The sequence below is a fragment of the Pristis pectinata genome, chromosome 18 (assembly GCF_009764475.1).
Source record: "Pristis pectinata isolate sPriPec2 chromosome 18, sPriPec2.1.pri, whole genome shotgun sequence".
NCBI lineage: Eukaryota > Metazoa > Chordata > Chondrichthyes > Rhinopristiformes > Pristidae > Pristis > Pristis pectinata.
Genome location: NC_067422.1, coordinates 34,482,006 through 34,503,095, shown reverse-complemented (window position 1 = coordinate 34,503,095; position 21,090 = coordinate 34,482,006). Strand labels below are relative to the sequence as shown.

Sequence of the window (21,090 nt, the reverse complement as noted above, 5' to 3'; positions counted from 1 at the left end):
CGGAACAATATCAACCATACCTCGGGGTGTGAATGTCTCCACCTCGTCACCATCAACAGAGCAGCCGCCATCTCCATGGATATACCAACAGGCACCAGTGTTGCCAAGTACAACCAGATGCCTCAGCCCCACCCCAACCCCTGTAGGACCAAGGCCCAACCATTGGAGGAGGACGCTGCTTGGCGGCAGTTACAATGTGTTAGCTAGTTGTAGTTCGTTCAAAAAGATTGAAACGAGTCGTGGGGACAACTTACTGAGTCTAGAAATCAAGAACCAGCAACTTTGAATTTAATTCTCCCCCTAAACATTTGGTGATGAGAGTAAAGAGCTTGCAAGCCGGCCATTGGATTTAGGAGACGATACAGAGAAAATCAGAGCTAATGGAGAAAAACATAGCCCGATGGTGTGTTGATATCAGATAGTAAGGGAGTCTCAAGATAAGGGTTAGTGCAGGACGCAGTGCTGAGGTAAAATATCGGCCACAAACTTTGAGGTATACTCCTGCTTGCATTTCTTATATTGGAGAACTGGTCTCATTCAGAGTGCCCACTCTTACTTACTATTGTGATCTCAATATCCAAGATCCTTTCAGATTTTAACTGTTTATTATGTGACTTGTTAGCCTTGCTAAAAACAGCTCAGATGACTGTGAGAGTTACAAGTGCAAAATAAGCAGGTAGTGAAATCCCCAGGTTTATTTTTTGGATCTCAAAATGCATGCTTGCAAATCATTACCCCTGACTTGCTTCATTGTCTTTGTGTACTGTATTATTTCAGCTCTGCAGTTAATTGCATATCTTGAATTTGGGCTTTCCATTCGTTTCTGTAAAGAAATATGGAAATAATTCAACTTGAGTGAATGTTCTAGTAATTTACCTAATTTGTATGGAGCATGACCTGCGTTACAGACTCTGCAGTTGAGCAAAGGAGTACAAAAGTTACAGCAAAAACAATTCCCAGAGCTTTTATTAAAAAATGATTTTTTCTTTAAAAAATAGATTTTCTATTATAGTTAACATCTTGAAGCTCCCGGATTGAACTGAAATACTATTTCAAAGTAAAACATTAAATTGTTGGATTATATTGGTAGTAACTTAAATGAAGGAGATGAAAGTAACATCAGATTCAGGCAAGAACACATTTGTCTCTCCAAGATTTGTATCAAAATCCATGCCACCAAGATAGTTTCCTTTTCCATGCCATCCAAGTTCCTCTTTGGAATATCACTGATCACAGCCAAGCTCTTAATTAATGTTTTAAAAATCACTAATAAATCAACAATTTCAAACTATGGAGTGCACCTCCAGCGTTTTACATATTATTTATTTGTAGGGTTTACTGCTTCCATTTCTGTGTTATAATTCATCCAGAACATTTATTGAACGATCAGATCTATATGGCTTTATTAGCTGCTCTGAATAAATCTACTTTAGAAATTCACGTTTTTTTCTTATCCTTCCAAATCAAACAAACTAAAGGTAAAATGCTGAGGTGCATGCAGTGTAATGCTGTACTGTCCCCTTGTCATTTACACAACAATAGAAACTGTTTACTGTCATTTATTCACAGTAAAGTCTCCAGATTTTACTTGCTTCTTCACTAGTTTACTAAAATTCATTCATACCAAAATGCTACACCTAATGCCATGAACTCTTACCTTGTGTAGTAACCTTTATTGACACTTTATTGTATGTAAATACATGTGCACAATATCTTCTGGTCTAACACCAATCTTTGCGAATTTAAATGCCTTTTATTTCAACTTAATACCATCCTTAATTTCCTCAGATAGCCACAGATCTTTGCTGAGAATTATGAAATGTCTCCCTAAATGTTTGGAGCAACCTATCTCCCATTTTACCTTTTAATCTGTTCTGCTAGTCCACTTTGCCAATGTCTTCTTCATATCTTTATTTAAGACACTAACTTCAAACCTTAGTTTCCCATTCTTAAACTGAATACAAAATTCAATCATGTTATGATTATTTTCCTCACAGGTCTCTCTACCATGAGATCATTTATTAATTCTGATTTATTACACATGACCAGATCTAATATGAAAATCAAAAACAGAAACTGCAAATGCTGGTAATCTGAAATAAAAATAGAACATGCTAGGAAAAACTCAGCAGGCCAGGCAGCACCTGTAGAAAGAGAAACGGTTAACATTCCAACAAAGGGTCACAGAGCCAAAACGTTCACTGTTTCTCTTTCACAGATGCTGCCTGGCCTGCTGTGTTTACTGGCATTTTTTATTTTTATAACAAATATAATAAGCCTGCTGGTTCCACAGTGTATAATTCTAAGGAGGTGTCCCAGATATAGTCTATGAATTCATCCTTAAGACCTCCTTTGTCAAGTTGTCCAAGTAACGTGGAGATTAAGGTTGTCAATGATTATTGTAGCCCCTTTCTTGCAGGCCCCTTTTAGTTCTTGATTTTACTCTGCTCTAGAATATGGACACTGTTGAGGGACCTACAGATCACTCCAGGCAGTGACTTCTTTCCTTTGCTATTTTTTATTTCAGCCTTCCATTCCTTGATCTTCTGAACAAGGATTGGGAGGTGAAGATAAGAAATAGGAAGTGTCACTAGTGTACTAAAAACATCCTTTGCTATTGGAATTTCCCCACTCTTCCTTTTGTCTATAAATGTCAAATACCCTCAAATATTTAGTTCCAAGCCTTGGTCACCTTGGAGCCTGTACTGGCTATTGGATCATTCCCATTTGTCTCCGATTATGTCATCTGTTCATCTAAGCTACTGAGAAAGATGCATGCATTCAGATGAAGAGCCTTTAATTTGGTCCACACATTTTGTATTCTCTGTCCCTTTCTGTCATATTCTGGTTACCATCACTCATTTTGCTCATCCAAATCACTGCCTCGTCCTTTCTCTTTAACTTTCCTGAATCTTCCCTCTCGCCCCACTACTATTTAGTTTAAAGCCCTATCTATAGGCCTAATTATTCGATTCACCAGGACACTGACATGAAGCCTGTCCCAAGAGGACAGCACTGGTGTAAGTACCACATGAATTGGAACCCATTTCTTCCACACCAATCTTTGGACCACACATTCAACTCTCTAATTTTGTTCACCCTATGCCAATTTGTAAGAGGATCATGCAGTAATGTAGAGATTATTTATTGATTTTATGGTTCTGCTTTTTAATTTAGACCCTAGCTACACAAAATTCCTCAGCAGAGCTTATTTGTACCTACATGGACCATGACAACTGGATCTTACCCCTGCTACTGCAAGGTTTTCTCCATCTCTGAGGAGAAGTCCTTAATCATGGCTCTGGCCTGCACCACAGCCTTTGAGACTCATGTTTACACAGCAGAGAACAGTGTCTAATCCCCTAACTATACTGTCCCCTATCAATACTATGTTCCTTTTCAAGGAGGTAAGGGTAACGCTAACTCCACCTCCCATGACCATTCTTCTCCCTTCAGTCCCCCAACCCTGACCAACAACCCCAGAACAGTCCTACACTGCCCCACAAATCCCTCTCCAAGCCCACCCACCTATTCCTGGGATCACTGTAGTGTCATAGTACATGAAGGGCTTAACCTATAGAATTAGATGTACCACAGTTCTCTTGACCAAACGTTTGGCCACCTGTCCTATTGTCACCTAACGCAGTTTAGTGAGAGGTTTTGACTGATAACACTCCGGTCACATTAGGTCATTTTACAATGTTTAAGGGTTGTTTAGTTTTTAATTCTTTCCTTTATTCTGTCCCGTAAAATGTCTCTCACACTTGACCCAGTGCATTTGCCCATTTTGCCCTGTGTCCAGTGATTGCTCTCTTCAATTACTTTGAGTAAATAGCATCAACTCTACAACTTCATTACCAATCAGGCATCCCCTGAAGATAAATGGCCCAGTATTAGCCATGCTTCAAACTGTCAGATTAAAAGCCTGTCATTTTACCAATGTCATTAATAACGATTATTTTATCAGTGAAATTGGTCTACTGCCAGCTTTACTAAGGCCAAAAATCATCATCTTTTCCACTTTAATGACAATCTGATGTATGATAAGAACCAAGCCTATGCTGTTTAATTGATGCTATAATTAGGCAAATTAATTTTCAAATTGGCTGGCTATCGCTCATATTTCAAAAATATAATTTTTCTGGAAATGAAACATATGGATGGGACGGAACAAATAAAAATTGCATCCATCATTTTCATCAATATTAAGAGTTGTCAGGAGTGATTTTGTCACTGACTGTTTCTTTCAATGAAGTATTTTCGAATTGGATTAAATGAGGCAATTTTGAAAGCAGGAGACTGATACAAATGTCAATGCGATCAAGGTATTTTCAGTGATATTCAGCCTGTTGCAATTATAGAAGTGCTTTCTCCATTGTTAGAACATTTTAGATCTGAAATTCAGGCACTTTTTACTTGGTGTTAAAGCAATGTTGTTTCGGCATTAGCAGATTTGGAATTGTGGGCAGTTGTGTATAGCAGAGTTAATAGCTGTTCTGCAGTACATTGAATCGGAGCAGAGCCAGCTTCTGGCTCATGTTGACCCTGTTCAGAAGTGGTTAGGTTGTAAATGCTACCCCAGAAACTCTCCTACATATAGTTTATCTAACCTAAGCTAACCTCATAGAAAAGTGGGTAATTGATCGTTACTTTTCAAACAACTGGGAATTTTATCTGAAGCATTGACTTGCAGTGAAGTAGCTGGAAAAATCTTTTCTCTCCTGCACAGCCAAGAACAAGTTCTGCAAGCCACTTTTAGTAGTCTGAGGCAGGGAATTTTTCTTTTGCTGGCCCTGGAGCTAATCGTGGCTATTAGAGTCATAAAGTAATACAGCATGGAAACAGGCCCTTCAGCCCAATCAGTCCATGCAGACCAAGATGCCCATCTAAACTAATCCTATTTGCCCAAGTTTGGCCCATATCCCTCCAAACCTTTCCTTTCCATATACCTGTCCACATGTCTTTTAAATGGTACCTTCCTCAAACACTTCCTCTGGCAGCTCATTCCATTTACACACCACCCGCTGCATGAAAAAGGTCCCTTTAAGTCTTTTCCCTCTCACCATAAACCTATGCCCTTCAGTTTTTAGTTCCCTTTCCCTGGGAAAAATCCTGCATGCATTCACCCTATCTATACCCCTTGTGACTTCATACACTTCTGTAAGGTCACCCCTCAGTCTCCTATGCTCCAAGGAATAAAGTCCTAGCCTGCCCAACCTCTCCCTATAATTCAGGCCCTCATGTCCTGGCAACATCCTTGCAGATCTTCCTGGCACTCTTTCCTGCTTATTGACATCTTTCCTATTACAGGGTAACAAAAACAGTACACAATACTCTAAGTGCGGCCTCACCAACATCTTGTACAATTGCAACATAACGTCCCAATTCCTATACTCGTTGTTCTGTCTGAAGGCCAGTGTGTCAGGTCCTTATAGTACATCACTGGATTGGGAATACTGTCGGTTAAGTCTCTTTACCTAGTATCTCTCAAGTCACAAGCAACACCCACGCCACTCCACCCCACCCTCCAATCTATGAGCGCAGTGATCCTCAAGGTCTCCAGTAGAGGCCTCCATGCAACCCCCAGCCTGCCTGACATTTAGCACGTCACTGCAACCATTTATTAGTTGAATATCAGTCTGATCCTCAGCCCCCTTCCCCATTTCAGACATGATCCCTCTCTCACCCAATGCAATCCAATGCAGTCCCACCCACTCGTCTCCAAAATCGAGGCACAGAACTTGATCCTTTCCTTCCCCCCACTTAACCATCATCCTGCCCACTGACTCAATGCATGGACCCAATCCCCCTCTGTCTCCTGTCTCACTCTTGCCGCCAAGCCACAACTCAAGGTTTGACTCCACTCCTTCCCAATCCCCTCTCCCTGTCCTCAAACCCGCAGCTTCTGGACATTTTAGCTCTTCAAAACCAAGCCTTGAGAAGGCCAGAGCTTCTAGAACATAGTCGCCAGAGGTAACGCAGGCAATCCCCGTTTCACTGTCATGCCCTGCACTTAGAAATCCTTCTAACAGGAGTTAACAGATGCTGTAATGCTCAGTAATGCTGGCTGATCTTTCATCTCCGTGTTCTTTCCAATCATGGTATCCGTAGCTGATATCATCTGCCTCAGCATTTCAGGGATTCTCAACTCCCAGAACATCTTTTCATCAGCTGGGTAATTTCCACGTTGTACACGTGTTATTTTTCTCTGACTGTTTGGTCCACTGACTTGTCCAGGAAACCTGAGACTTCTTACTGTTGATGCGAAGGGTGCATCCTTGTGATTTATGTAGTTTTAGGGAGCATCTACTTGATTGATGTACCGGAGCCAAGACTCCAGGATTACAATGTCAAATGACCCCTCACTCTGAATTTTATTATTCGTAGTGTATCTCAAAGCGAACCCTTTGGGTATTGAGTGCTCTTTCCAGTCTTTGTAATATGGAGATTTTTTTTCAGCAATGATTTCATGCAAATTTTTATATGTTACATATTTATAAATCTTTCTCTCTGTGACATTTTCCAATCTATTTTTCTTTTCAACCTGATATTGCATTATCCACCAATGTCAAAAGCACATTGATACTGCATGGACATTGAATAAAGATGTGGATCCAGTCTCTTTTGGAAAGGTCTGGAGTTCTGATACTGAATAAAGCTTTTTGGGAACTTGGTGAGCTAAGTATTGAAAGTCAATCACAGAACACCGGGCACACTCCATTCCTCTCCCTTAACCACTTTCTCCCCTTTTCTTAAAAGGTGCTAACTTTTGTTGTGGTGAATTCCATGTCAAATTGTTAACTTTAGGTACCATAACTAAGCTATTTATCCTGATGTTTACTCAGGCTACTCAACAGTAAAATGAGGCCAGAGTGCTGCTGGTTATTCAAGGGCTATACTTTGGCATATAGTCCCACTTTCAAGAGGATGCAGATCTAGAGTACAAGACTCAACAACTCATGTGTGGAAAATGAGGTTGTTCAATCTATTATGCCTTTAGTGAACATTTGAGAAGGTTTTCCAAGAATATCAAAGTCATGGTCATTTACCCCTTTTCGTTTTCCAAGAATATCAAATTTGAAAATTACTATTAAATCTGCTCCCACCACCATAGCAGGCTGTGCATTCCAGAACATAGCATCTAATTGTTCAAAAAAATTCCATTTTTTCTTCTGCTTCTTTTGCCAGTTATCTTGAAACTGTATCCTCTGTGAGACTTTCCTCCTTGTGTAATCAGCGTGTTCTTGTTTATCAAAACCTTCATAATTAATAACACTATTAAATCTCTTCTTAACTTTGCCTCCTGTAAAGAGAACAATTCCAATTCCTTCATTTTGCACGTACAAGATGTAACTTTTCCCAAATACTCTGGTAAATCTACTTAGAACCATCACCAAAGTCTTAAACAGAGTGGGAAAGATGGATCAAAACAACCTACTGGCTCAAATGTGAATCATTCTGGTGCACAGCTAACTAATTAAAACTTATAACTCATAGCATTAATATACATGGTGCACTGCTGGGTTTTCAACTGAGCACATACCTGAAGTAATCATTTTGACATACATAATATAGTTAACAAGTGACAAGCTGCATCTGTCTCAGGAGATAGCTGAATGTATTAAATGTGTTCTGCTTCTCTCCATTGTACTGTCCTGCTCTTTTGACTTAGGATGGCCCTTTAGTCTGAGCACGTCCACGATTCTTCGTCTTAATCTTTGATCTTGCAAATCCATTGAAACTTCAAGCCTGCATGTATTTCAGTAACAAAAAAAACCCAACGTCCTTTAATACCTGAAAAAAATAGAAGGTGGTATGGACTGAACAAATACAGAAATACTGATTAAAATGCATCAATACTTTGGTTAATTAAGTATTAATTAATTGTGATCAAAGTATTAATCACCAAATCTAAAGGTGGATGTTATTAAAAGATAGCATATCAATTCCTAATTGATGGGAGACAGGTTAATTTGATAGATGTTAATGAATAACTGATGCATGATTTACAGAGGGTATCTTACCTTTACAGCAACAGAGCAGTATATTAATCCTCTTGGAAGCATACTGGTATTTGTAGATGATGGCTGAACCTAACAGATGTTAATGCATTAATAAATTGAACAATTTGTTTTGCTGAGCATCAATAAACTGATGAAGAATTGATAACTGCTGTTAGGTCACTGTAGTCACTGGATCCAGAGATAGGAACAAGAAATGGTTGTTACACCTCTGCTCTTATCTCATAGGTATGCGGATACTGGTGACCCTGCTGCTGGACACTTTGCCTATGTTAGGCAACGTACTTCTCCTCTGTTTCTTTGTCTTCTTTATTTTCGGCATTGTCGGGGTCCAACTGTGGGCAGGACTACTACGAAACAGGTGTTTTCTTGAAGAAAACTTTACAATGTAAGTATGTCTGAATCTGTTTGGATTGATTAGAAACACAATAAAAACTAAGAATGCCCCGTAAATGCAAATGTGAATACAGTACTAATAATCTTAAATCTGATTCTAGTATAGTTGTCACAGTGTATCTATATATATGTATATATATATATATAAATGTGTGTGTGTGTGTGTGTGTGTGTAATAGAATGAATTTTTATGTCTGTGACATGAGTGTCCTTGACTACATCCCACAGCATTCTCTCTGCTACAATCTCAGTGCAACCCAAGAAAAGAGGAGCAGGAGCAGGCTATCAGGCCTGTCAGGCCTGTCCCACCATTTAATATGACCATGGCTGACCTATGCTGGGCCTCAATTCCTTTTCTCTCCTGTCCTATTTCTCCATACCCCTTCTGTTCCTCGACCCATCAAATATTTATCCACCTCCGCTTTAAATACTTCCAATGATCCAGCTTCCACTGCCGACTTCCAGAGATTCATCACCTTTTTTACATATGTCAGTTTTAAATGATGGCCCCTAATCTTGTAGTTACGTCCCCTTGTTCAAGACTTTCCCATGAGTGAAAACATCCCAACAGTTACCCTGTCAAGCTCCCTTAGGATCTTATATGTTTGAATAGGGTCACCCCTCATTCTTCTAAGCTCCAAGGAATATGGGCCCAAACTATTTAGTCTCTCATGGTAGGACAACCCTCTCATCCCAGGAATTAGCCTGAGGAATCTCCTTCCTACAGCCTCTAATGGTATAATTTTTTTGTAAGATGACCAAGACTATACATGGCATTCCAGGTGAGGCCTCAACAAAACTCTACAATTGCTACAAAATCTCCCTATTTTTAAATTCCAAACCCTTTGCAATGAAGTCCAAAGTGCTGTTTGCTTTCTTAACTACTTATTGGACCTGTTTGCTAGCTACTTGCGATTCATACACCAGACCACCTAAATTCTTCTCTACTTCATTTGTTTGCAGTCCCTCTCTCTCGATTTATATAATAATCTGCCTTTTGATTTCTCTTACTAAAATGCATGACCTCACACTTCCCTACATTAAACTCTATTTGCCAGTCTTTTTCCCACTCACTCAATCTATCTATATCCCATTTCAGAATCACAGTATCCTTATCACAAGATGCCCTTCCACCTATTTACATATCATCGGCAAATTTGGAAACTTCACATACTGTTCCTTCCTCCATCAGTGTAAATAGCGAACAATTGCTGGCCAAGAATTGATCCCTTCAGCACTCCACTAGTTACCTCCTTCCTTTCTAAAAAGGACCCATTTATTCCAACTGTTTTCTACAAGGCAGCCAATTTTCAATCCATTCTAACACGCTTATACTCTGATACCATGGGCTCTTAATTTATGCACCTGCCTCCCATGTGGCACCTTGTCAAATACCCTTTGGAAATCCAAGTACACTAGATTAGCAGGTTCCCTCTATCAACTCTCCCTGTTACATCCTCAAAGAATTTGAGCAAATTTGTAAAACCTGATTTACCTTCCATAAAACTATATGAAATAAATGTAATTATATTTGACTTTTCAAATTGATTATCTGTTTCCTCCTTGATTAACATCTTCCCAATAATTGTCGTTAAGCCAACATGCCTGTCTTCTGTTTTTCTATTATTTGAACAAGGGAGTCACATTGGCTGTTTTCCAATCTTCAGACACCCTCCTGGAGTTTAGCAAGTTATGAAGAATTTCAAGTAATAGGTCCACTCTCTCTGCAGCCACTTCCTTTAAATCCCTAGTGTTCAGTCCATCGGGTCCTGGTGACTTGTCCACCTTAAGCCCCCCTGAGCTTCTCCAATACTTTCTCCCTTGTGATTGGGATTTTTGTAAGTTCTAGCATGTTATTTGAAATTAGCCCATCTGTTATCTTAGGGATATCAACAATGTCTTCCATGCCGAAGACTGATGCAAAAGAATTATTCAACATATCTGCCATTTCTTTGTTTGCTGTTATTAATTCACCAGCCTCATTCTCTTGAGGCCTCACATTTACCTTAGCCACCTTCTTCCTATTTATATATCCACAGAACCGTTATTGTTTTTACACTACATGCATGTTTTCTCTCAAAATCCATTTTCTTCCTTCTTAAGAGCTTTTTAGTCTTCTACTGCTGAATCCTAAAAACTTCTCAGTCCTCTGGTTTGCCACTAGCCCTTGCCAGTTTGTATAGCCGAGTTTTCAATTTAAAATTATCCAGCCCCAGAAGGTGGTTGGAATGCAGCAAGGCCTCTGGAGCAAGTAAAATCCCCGCTGAAGTTCTAAAACATGCAGAGAAGTACATCTGGCATGAATCCACGATCCCATCTTCCTCGTCTGGAAAGAAGAGAGTATGCCAGGAGATCACCTTTGCTCAGTTAGTAGCTATTAATATGGGTGAAGTCATCCTGAGGATCCTCCTCAATCACCTCCTCCCTCTGGTGGAAGAACTGCTTCCTGAACCGCAGTGGGAATTCTGCCCGTCAAGTGGCACAACGGATCTATAGGCTGCAACAGTTGCAATGACTTCAGGACTGACTTTAAAAACGTAAGAAATAGCAATAGTTGGCCATCTGGCCCTTCAAGCCTGCTCTGCCATTCATCAAGATCATGGCTGGTCTCCCACCTCAGTGGCATTTTCCAGCATTATCCCCAAATTTCCGATTCTCTTAATTCCCAGGGAATCTATCGATCCCTGTTTTGAATGAACATAACAACTGAGCTTCCACAGCCACATGGAATTCCAAAAGTTCGCCATCCCTGACTGAAGGAATTTCTCATCACCTTAGTCTTAAATGTCCTCCCTTATTTTCAAACTGAGTCCTGCTGGTTCTAGTCAGGGGAAACACCAGCCCACCATCACCCAGCCCTACCCACCTCGCATCTAGCCTTTCAAGTCCTTTAATAATTTTGTAAGTAGCCCTTTATGAATTTTGTAAGACTTGACTTTGAAGATGTTACATGAGGTTTAGCATTTCATCCAGCTGTGCAGCACTCCCTCAGTTCTACGCTGCAATGTCAGCACAGATTATGTGCCTAGGTCTGTAAAGCGGGATGACTTTCTGACATAACATGCTACAAATTAAGCTACTGAGGGAGGAAGTATATTCTATTGCTGACAAAACCTGGACACTGTTTAAACATCTAGAAATGAAGACCCTGATTGCTGAGGAGTCGTCCTCTTCTCTCTGAAGTATTTTAATCACTGACAGCAATAACAGAGCTCATTTTCCCATAGTCAGTTCTGCTGTCTCTGACTTTTTATGAAATACAATATGTGCATGAAAATCGTTTTAAACATAATTGATTAACTTAAAAATGGAAGGATGGCTGCAGATGATGTGAAGATTGAATGTGGTTTCAACCCTCAAGTCAGGAGGCTAGATTTTCACTACAATCCAATAATGGATGAATTTCTGCAGGATCTGTGGTGACTCTTCCATCCCATATGTGAATTAAGTAGCTCCTATTTTAACTCTCAATTCTGCTTGCTCAGTTTCAGTAGTGCTGAGTTAAAACTAAAGGAAGACTTGCATTTATGCAACATGTTTGAATTACTCCAAAGGCATTTTCCATTGAATCAAATTCCTAACATGTAGTCATTAGTTGTATTGGAATTCTGGCAGTTAATTTGTGTGCTTTTAGGGGCCACAGAGAGGAATATGACAATGGCAACATAGTCTGTTTAATAAGTTTGGAAGAGAGGCATATTAGTCAGGAATCTGGGAAGAACTTTCATGCTCGTCTCTGAAATAGTGTCACAAAATCATTTGCATCCATCTCAGAGGCCAGGGAACATCACACCTCGCCTGTGACAATGTAGCTTTAAGTGGGCTCACAACCTTTAGATTCAGAACTGAGAGGACTACTAACCAAGCAACACTGGGCAAAATGCAAGTCAGCTACAATTCGTTTTAAGCCGTTTTGTGCTGAGACACCTCAGAACCCCTTCTAGTGTTACCAACTGGAAGATCTTTGGGTCTGAGTTAACCTCAGTGGTACCCCGGTGTTGGCACATAATCCCTTGTGGTCCCTGAATACATATTGAACTCCGCAGGCATGAGAACCCACTAATTTCATGAATAAGTCTTGTGAGGTAAACAGGCCAGACTGGATCAAGATTATACATTTGGATAACAGGAGAAAATAGAAAGTAATTTTAGGCATTAGAATTCTGAGGTGGATTCAGGGGTACATTTGGAACTGGTGTGAATTTATTTGAGGGTAACTGGAGTATTTCAATGGAGCTGTAGAAACGTTGAAATAAAACTATGATTTAGAAATTTAAATTTGGTACATTTAAAGAAAGTTTAATACATTGCTGTAAAGCAAAAGGCCTGATTTATCACTATGGCAATAGAGCACCCCAACTCCCCAAAAGAACCTTGTGCATCAGTGAAGTCCTGGCATGGGTGGACGACTGTCTGTTACCATGTCTTGGAGCAGAGGATGCAATGCCATCTGAGTCTCTCACCTAATGGAGTGCAGCATTTCCCCATATAGCACCACCTCGTGAAAATGAAGCCTACTGTTCTGTTGACTTCTAGTGGGGGGGACAGGTGTTATACTTAGTGGGGAGAAGTTTCAAAGATGCCCACTTGGTTATCTGCTCATTTGAAGCTGTGCTTCATTGGTAACACTCTCAATCCTGAGTCACAAAGTTGTTTCTTCAGAAACTTCAACAGACCTTCCAGATTGTTCAACTGAGTGCTACAGTGTCAGAAGCTGTATTTCAGATGAAACACTCATCCTAGGCTTCATCTACCCACAGAGATAAACGTAGTGAATCCTGCAGCCTACAAGAGCATGGAAGTATGATTCTTCAGCAAGTTAAAGTGTACTCCTCAGTCATAAAATACTTGACAAGATTTCATATATTATGACAGTACAACATTATAACAGTGGCAGCACTTCAAAGCCTCTGAAAACTCCTGAGGAATGAGAAGGTTTTATATAATTACAAGTTATTTCACTTTCCATTGACCATTTTTATTATTTTTCCCAGTACTCCCCTCATCTCCCAGTACTTCAGCCAAATTTATTCTTCAAAACTGAGCTTTAAAATGAATGTCTGTTAACCAGGAGGAGCATCACAGTTGATGAATCTGTCCCTGAAAAGATACTCACCAATGCTCTTTGAAGCAGGTGTCATGACAGGTTAGTCCAGGACCTGTACACTAAGCCACCTTTCTTTTCTAACCTAGTCTGGTCAGTTTTACATAGCTGAGATCAAGAAATTAGGTACATACGGGAGAACTTTGCAGCATTCTATATGGCACAAATATTTTCCTAATTGGCCAGTAAGGTCCTCAATTAATAGGTCTTGGGTTCAGACCCAGCAGTGAGGTCTCAGCTTCCACCTGAATCTTGAAGAGAAGCAGAAGGCAGAGACAAGGCCCGGACCCAACAAAGAAGGAAGAGAAAGGCATTCTGGATATTTACAGGCATAACCTTCAAAGCAATTTAAGAGGGAGCAACTTACGGGCAGGCCTGACGGTCACCCAGCCTTGTGGATGGTTACAAGAGCAATCAGGGATACCAGGAAGCTTAAGGTGCACAGAAATAAAAACGTGCGATAAACCAAGATCCATTTGTGCCAACTCAAATAAGTCAGCATAGATTCACAGCTAAATGGTTTCTCCGGTGATATTTTACTGAAGTCATAGCATGGTTTATTTTTAACAACACAATGGCGAGAAATTCATGTTCATTTAAGAATGCCTGCTCAGACAATTCTGTGTGGGAGACCTATGCCAATTCCAAGTAGGCTCACAGGAACCTTATTTTTACACACAAGAAGTGCAATACATTCTCCTATAACTGTTGCAAATCCCAGGCCTTAGATGACATACAGAAACCACACTGTAGAAGTGCAAACTCCACACCACCATCTCTTACCATAGGAGAACTTTGAACCAGTTATTCTCAATGGGAACTGCCACTGCAATTAGAGGGTTTATTTGGGATAGCATTGCCTTCAAGTGGTAGGTGGAAACTGGGAGTAGACAGCTCAAGACTCTGGTAGATGATGGGACGCAGGTCAAAGATCAATGTAGACAAACCAGCCCTGTCGCTAAAGAAAGAATTCTTTACCTGTTACAAGATGCCATTGGAATCATCACAAGTATTCCATAGCTTGCTTCATAGTACAGTACAGCACAGGAACTGGCCCTACACCCATTGAGTCCACATCAACCATGATGCCAATCTAACTAATCCTGCACATGGTCCATATTCATCCATTCCCTGCCTGTTCATGTATCTGTCTAAATGCCTCTTAAACATTGCTATCGTATCTGCTCCTACCAAATCCCTTGGCAGCACAATCCAGGCACCTACCTTCTCTGTGTAAAAAAAAGCCTAACACATCCCCTTTAAATTTTCCCCCTCTCACTTTAAACCTATTCCCTCTGGTATTTGACATTTTCACCCTGGGAAAAAGACTTTGGCTATCTACTCTATTTATGCCTCTCATAATTTTATAAACTTCTATTCGGTCACTCCTCAACCTTCAATGGTCCAGAGAAAACAATCCAAGTTTGTCCAACCTCTCCTTATACTAATACACTCCAATCCAGGCAACATCCTGGTGAACCTCTTTTGAACCCTTGCCAATGCCTCCACATCCTATAGTGTGGCGACCAGGAACTGCAAGCAATGCTCCAAATGTGGCGTAACCAAAGTTTTATACAGCTGCAACAGGATTTGCCAATGTTTATACAAGCCCCAACCAATGATTGCAATTACGCTGTATGCTTTCTTTACCACCCTATCCACTTGCATTGACACTTTCAGGGAGCTGGGGACATGCACCCCAAGATTCTTTTGTACATCAAAGCTCCTAAGGGTGCTGCCTTTCACTGTATACTTTCCTCTTGCATTTCACCTCCCAAAATGCATCACCTCATACTTGTCCAGATTAAACTTCATCCGCCATTTCTCCACAAAAATTTCCAACTGATCTGTACCCTGCTGTATCCTTTGACAACTTTCCTGACTATCTACAACTCCACCAATTTTCATGTCATCTGCAAACTTACTAATCAGACAATCTACATTTTCACCAAATGTAAAGAAATTACTTCAGCATAAATTGTGTGTGTTAGGAAATGGTAAATCTTCAAAGCTGCTGGCAGTATTCACCCACAGTCAAAGTTCCTTCATGTTCTGAGAGAATCACCGGCCAACTCTGGCCCAGTTAAGTTTCAGGATTGCCGCCAATTACAGAACATTCAGAAGTAAGCCCAGGTCTGAGGCCTGAACACCCTGAACTGATGGCCAAGGCATGAACTTGGCTCCTGCCATTCAGCAATCCAGTTCCACTGCAACACTGAATTTCACCCATTTGGCTATCTTTCAATAAAAAAAAGGCTCATAAGTGGCAGCAGTTATGTCAGTGGGCATCAGAGTGACTCCAGAGAAGTGATGTTAGAAATCATGTGGTGCTTTCAGACAAGAATAGGCCCATCGCAACTTGCTGTGCAGAGCTATATATCCCGAAGTTGTATATGCCAAGAAATTGGATCGCATGGTGTCATAGTTTAATGCACTATGCTGTTAAATTTCAAGGAAAAATAAGATGCAGCTGAAGATTAGGATGGATTGCAAAGCTGCAATATTCCTACTGGGTTCTCTGAGAGTCACTTATGTACAAACATGAGCAGTGGTATCCAGTAACAAACCTTGACACGACTACTGGGATTCCCTTTCACACCAGGGGTATTCTTGGGTTCCTCATCAGACCTTTCAGCCAGGCCAAAGTCTGCTGCCCCACTTCCTGTGCAGGTTCCAGTCCACCGTCGGGAACCCTCATCAGGTGCTTAGCCATCCCTCCTTGGGTTTCCTTGCCCCCAGATGCTGTTCCTGGCCTCCTCTGTCCCTAAGTCACAACCATACACCGGACCCCCATCCACCATCAGCCGGCCTGACCCTCTACCACCAGTGTATCCACCCCCGTCTTCCCACGGGTGAGAAATTTACTAAAATGGTCATTTTATCCTTTGAGATGTAACTGAAGAGGCTTTTAGATAGATGCATGAATATGCAGGGAATGGATATGGATCATGTGTAGGCCGAAGAGATTTCGTTTAATTCGGCATCATGTTCAATGCAGACATCATGGTCCAAGGGGCCTGTTCCTGTGCTGTACTGTTCTATGTTCTAACCCTGGCTGCTTACTTTTGTTTCCATTCTGACCACGGTTAAACATTAGAATATTTGATGAGACTGTTCTCATCCTCAATTGAATATCTCAATCACAAATCATAAAGTGAATGGAAACAGAAACCAATCATCCAACTGTAGAGCACATTGTTTCAGCATATACTGTGGAACCTTCTGAGGCTAATTTCCTAACTGTTTCTCAAATGCCACTACTTCTTATTCTCAGACCTGCCTCTCAAGAGTTGGATCGATATTATCACACAGAAAACGATGATGAAAATCCCTTCATTTGCTCCCTCCTGAAGGATAATGGAATGCGTTACTGCCGCAGTGTGCCCCAAAGACGAGTGAACAACATCGATTGTACCTTGGATGATACAAGTTACTACCTGTTACAGAGTAACGCAACAAATAATGTCAGCTGTGTAAACTGGAATCAGTATTACACCCAATGCCAGCCTGCTGATCACAACCCATTCAAAGGAGCCATCAATTTTGATAACATCGGATATGCATGGATAGCAATATTCCAGGTACCTTGACTATTTCTCCTTTCCTGGGGTTTAAACTTTTAAAGAGGAGAAGACTAGAAGGCTCCATTTCTTAAAAAGGCTGTCAGCAGCTATCTTTAAATTCACCAATAACGTATAACATTTTCATTTAAAAGTCTCATAATTAGATAGTGCCTTTCTTGATCTCAAGACATTTCAAAGTGTTTTATAACTTATTAAGTAGTTTTAAAAACATATCTGCTGTTGTAATGTGGGAAACACGGTTTACAAATAGCAACGGTGAACAAGTAGCAATGAGGTAAATGGTCAGATAATCTGTTTCTTTAGTGGTGTTTTAAGATAAATATTAGGCAATAGTCTTCTTTGAAATAGTGTTATGGGATCTTTTAAATCCATCCTAATAGCAAGCTTAATGTTTCATCTGAAAGTCCACAGCTACCAGCTCAGTCAAGCATAGGGGTTTCAGATAATATTTGTGTGCTCAAAGCTACAGAGTGTGATGTGAACCCACTTTTTCTTAGAGGCAAGAGTGCTATCATTGAGCCATGACTAAATGGTGAATTTAACACATTTGCTTTATTGCTGTTCCAATTTATTACCCAAATAATACTTATTCTCAAATTTGAATTGATATTCCTGAATGAGGAAATGTAATTGTAAAATACCACTGTCCTTGTAGAAAATTTAGAGCTTGCATTTATAAGATAATGCTTCTCATTATCCATTGATACTTGGGCTAGAAATCTTGAGTAAAAGATATCCCTGAACAGCAGAGAAGAACAGATGGCATCATTGAAAAATGGTCTTCAGCAAATTAGGACAAATTTTTTCAATAAATAATATCAGCAGGCAATGAGCTGGTACCTGTTCATAATTCAGCTGGTTATGGCAATGAGAAACAGCCTTTAGTGAGTACAATCAGTGAACGGAATTAGTGAGCATTAGTTTTTACACTGAATTAATTATGAAGTAACATGATGGTATTGGTATTGGTATTGGTTTATTATTGTCACTTGTACTGAGGTACAGTGAAAAGCTTGTCTTGCATACCGATCGCACAGGTCAATTCATTACACAGTGCAGTTACATTGAGTTAGTACAGAGTGCATTGAGGTAGTACAGGTAAAGACCCAATGTTATCCAATGCAGCTTGATTTATTACAATGAGTATCAATAAAGACTGCAAGTTCTCAGGATATGGATGAAGGAAACTGGGAATAAGTGCTTGCAAACCAGAAACCAGAATTCCTGGATCCAAACTCATCTAAAGTCTCTTGGCATTGTAATCAGTTCTGATGTTTACATCAATGTCATTCAGCACAACAGGGTAAAAGAAACAGTTCATTTTCCTCTGACTTGTCTCACCATAAAAAGAGTTTAATTATGACAAGGAAACATCTTTGTTCAGTCCAGCTTTGATGCTGGTTGCTCTGGTGAACATGTTGAGTTTGATTCTGGCTTAGTAACAGAGTGACTCTGGGAATTGTGCAAAATACAAGGGAACTAATCTTAGGGCACTCAAAAATGACAGAAGAGGAAACACTAATGACCAGCCAGCATTACTTGTTAGTGTTGAGCAATAAACTGAGTACTGACATTTATCTCTCAGATAGAATTGTTTTGTCAGCCTGCATTGAACCTTGGTTACAGCACATTCAATGTTCTGTGATCTCCACATTTGTAACAAAGATAATGGAAACAATACATAGAAGGTTTACGAGGATTATATTAGAACTAAGAGGATGTATCTGTCAGGGAAGGCAGAAAAAACTGGGAGACATTTGAGTGGAACATAGAAGGAAGGCTGAGTGGTGACCTAACAAAGGTCTTGAAGATAAAAAAAAAGTTTGATAAGGTAAATGTTTGGAAAATGTTTCCATGTGGGGAGAAATGGAACTAGAGGTCACAAATATGTGATAGTTACTGAGATATACACAATAATTCCAGTAAGGAACTCAAAAGAAAATTCCAAAGAGTGTTATGAATGTGAAACATGAAGCCACAAGAAACCTATGAGGTGAATGTGATGGTTGTACTTAAAGCAAAGCTGGAGAAATTGATGAATATGCTGAATATGCTGGAAGGAAACTTGGATGGTTCAAAGATGTCAGTATAGATCAGTTAGGTCAAATGGCATGTTTTAGAGTTGTTGATTCCTTGCAGCTCTGTAGTGACAAACCAGTTTGTAAACCAGGTATTGTGAACAAAATAAAAAAATACTAAGTTTTGTTTTAAACAAGAGAAGCTAAATTAAACCAACATCCACAAGGCTAGATGCTTCATCCTGAATGGGGCACTTCTGGTCACTAAACTCCCTTTGCCCTCAGACAGGCTCCTCCAGCTCTGGCCCAGAACTTCTTGCCAAAAGAGAGTCATTGCACTCACTACTGCCTGTTGTTTTCAGTAAAAACATACCCTTCACAGTTTAGCCAGTGTCAGCTTCATGACTGAAACCATCCAGTCCTCACCAGCAAAGCCTAATTCACATGTTCCTGAAACAGATGAAAGAAACTTTGACGGATGGCTAAGCCAAGCCACCTAGCTTTGCTGGCTATCAAATATGGCAAAAAATTAGAAATCAATGATAACATTTCTAAAAAGTTAAAGACTTTACAGAAACCAAATAAAAATACTTGTACACACAGAAAAACTTAAATACATTAAAAATTATTTAACCAAGCTTAATTCACTCTCAGTATTATAAGTCACCAAATACCTTTGTCCATTACCATCACATCTCTCTGCATTCAAATGATCAGGTGAGACGGGGTAAATTCAGCACAATTTCCCCAATAAATAGTGCTGAGGAGATGCTGCAAGTTCACAGTCTGCCAAGGAGTTTAACATTAGAGCACTTTTGGTAAAGGAATGGCAAAGATTGACTCCCAGATTTGGGATTCTTGTGAATTTTGCTCACCCTACATCTCCAGGAACTACTACCATATGCCTGCAAAATCCAGGCCTGTCTTGTGATTCATGATTTTATCTCAGAACATGATGCACTGGTATATATTATTACTGTATTGCGAAAAGGATGCAGTAAACAGTATTATTTTGGTGCCTTGGGTGGGGAGGATCCTGCTCTAATCTCACTGTCATAATTCTATTTCAGGCCTGTATGATTTTTGCCTTGGTTCTGAACTAATCCTACTTATATCTCCTTCTTTCAATTGAATTAGTTAAGACAAAATTGCAAGCCTTCCAACTAATTCCTAATCTAAAGTGTTTGGATGGTGAGTTAATCCATCTGTGAGGGAAGGTTTATGCCCTGCTAATCTTGCGAAGCGCACCTATCATTGAAGAAGTTAGCAACCTGAACACTTGTTTGCCTTTAAACATTTGAGGGGAGACACAAGCCATCACCTACAGCCCAATATCCACCCTACATCTCCAGATACCTCTTGGACATCCTTAGCAGGAGACTGAAATGCAAGTTATTGAACCACATTGCTTGAAGGCAATCTCACAGGGCCCAGAGAGTACCTTGCTTGGAAAACTCCTCTGTAGTTGCTGGGAACTGCTACTATTTCATGCTCATTTTGCTGAGGACTTATCCAATTCTAATGGATCCACACATTTTCACCGGTGGTTCCATGCAATTTCAGCATCTCGTTTGCACCTTTACATATTTCCTTATGACATAGAAGGAGGATGTTTGGCCTGTTGAGTTTTTGCCGACTCACAGAGCAATCCCATTCCCCCACTAATTTTCCCTGTAACCTATTCTCCCCACATTCCCATCAATTCCTCCCAGATTCTACCAGTCACCTACACACTAGGAGCAATATATGATAGCCAATGAACCTACCAACCCACACGTCTTTGGGATGTGGGAGGAAACCAGAACAGCAGGAGGAAACCCACATAGTCACAGAGAGAACGTGCAAACTCCACATGGACAGCACTGGAGGTTAGGATTGAACCAGGGTGTGGCAGTTACACCACTGTGCTACCCTTCTGTTTCTTTCTAGTTTACTTTGCTCCCTTCCAACCATCTAAGGTGTAAACA

General features: G+C 40.2%; 1 protein-coding gene across 1 annotated transcript in view; it reads left to right on the top strand.

Moving 5' to 3' along the window:
* LOC127580134 (voltage-dependent T-type calcium channel subunit alpha-1G-like) overlaps nucleotides 1-21,090 on the top strand; it is a 278,942-nt gene that overhangs the window by 47,989 nt on the left and 209,863 nt on the right. The window contains 2 exon segments of the mRNA XM_052033345.1: nucleotides 8,250-8,409; nucleotides 16,796-17,102. Coding sequence (XP_051889305.1) covers nucleotides 8,250-8,409; nucleotides 16,796-17,102 — 467 coding nt within the window.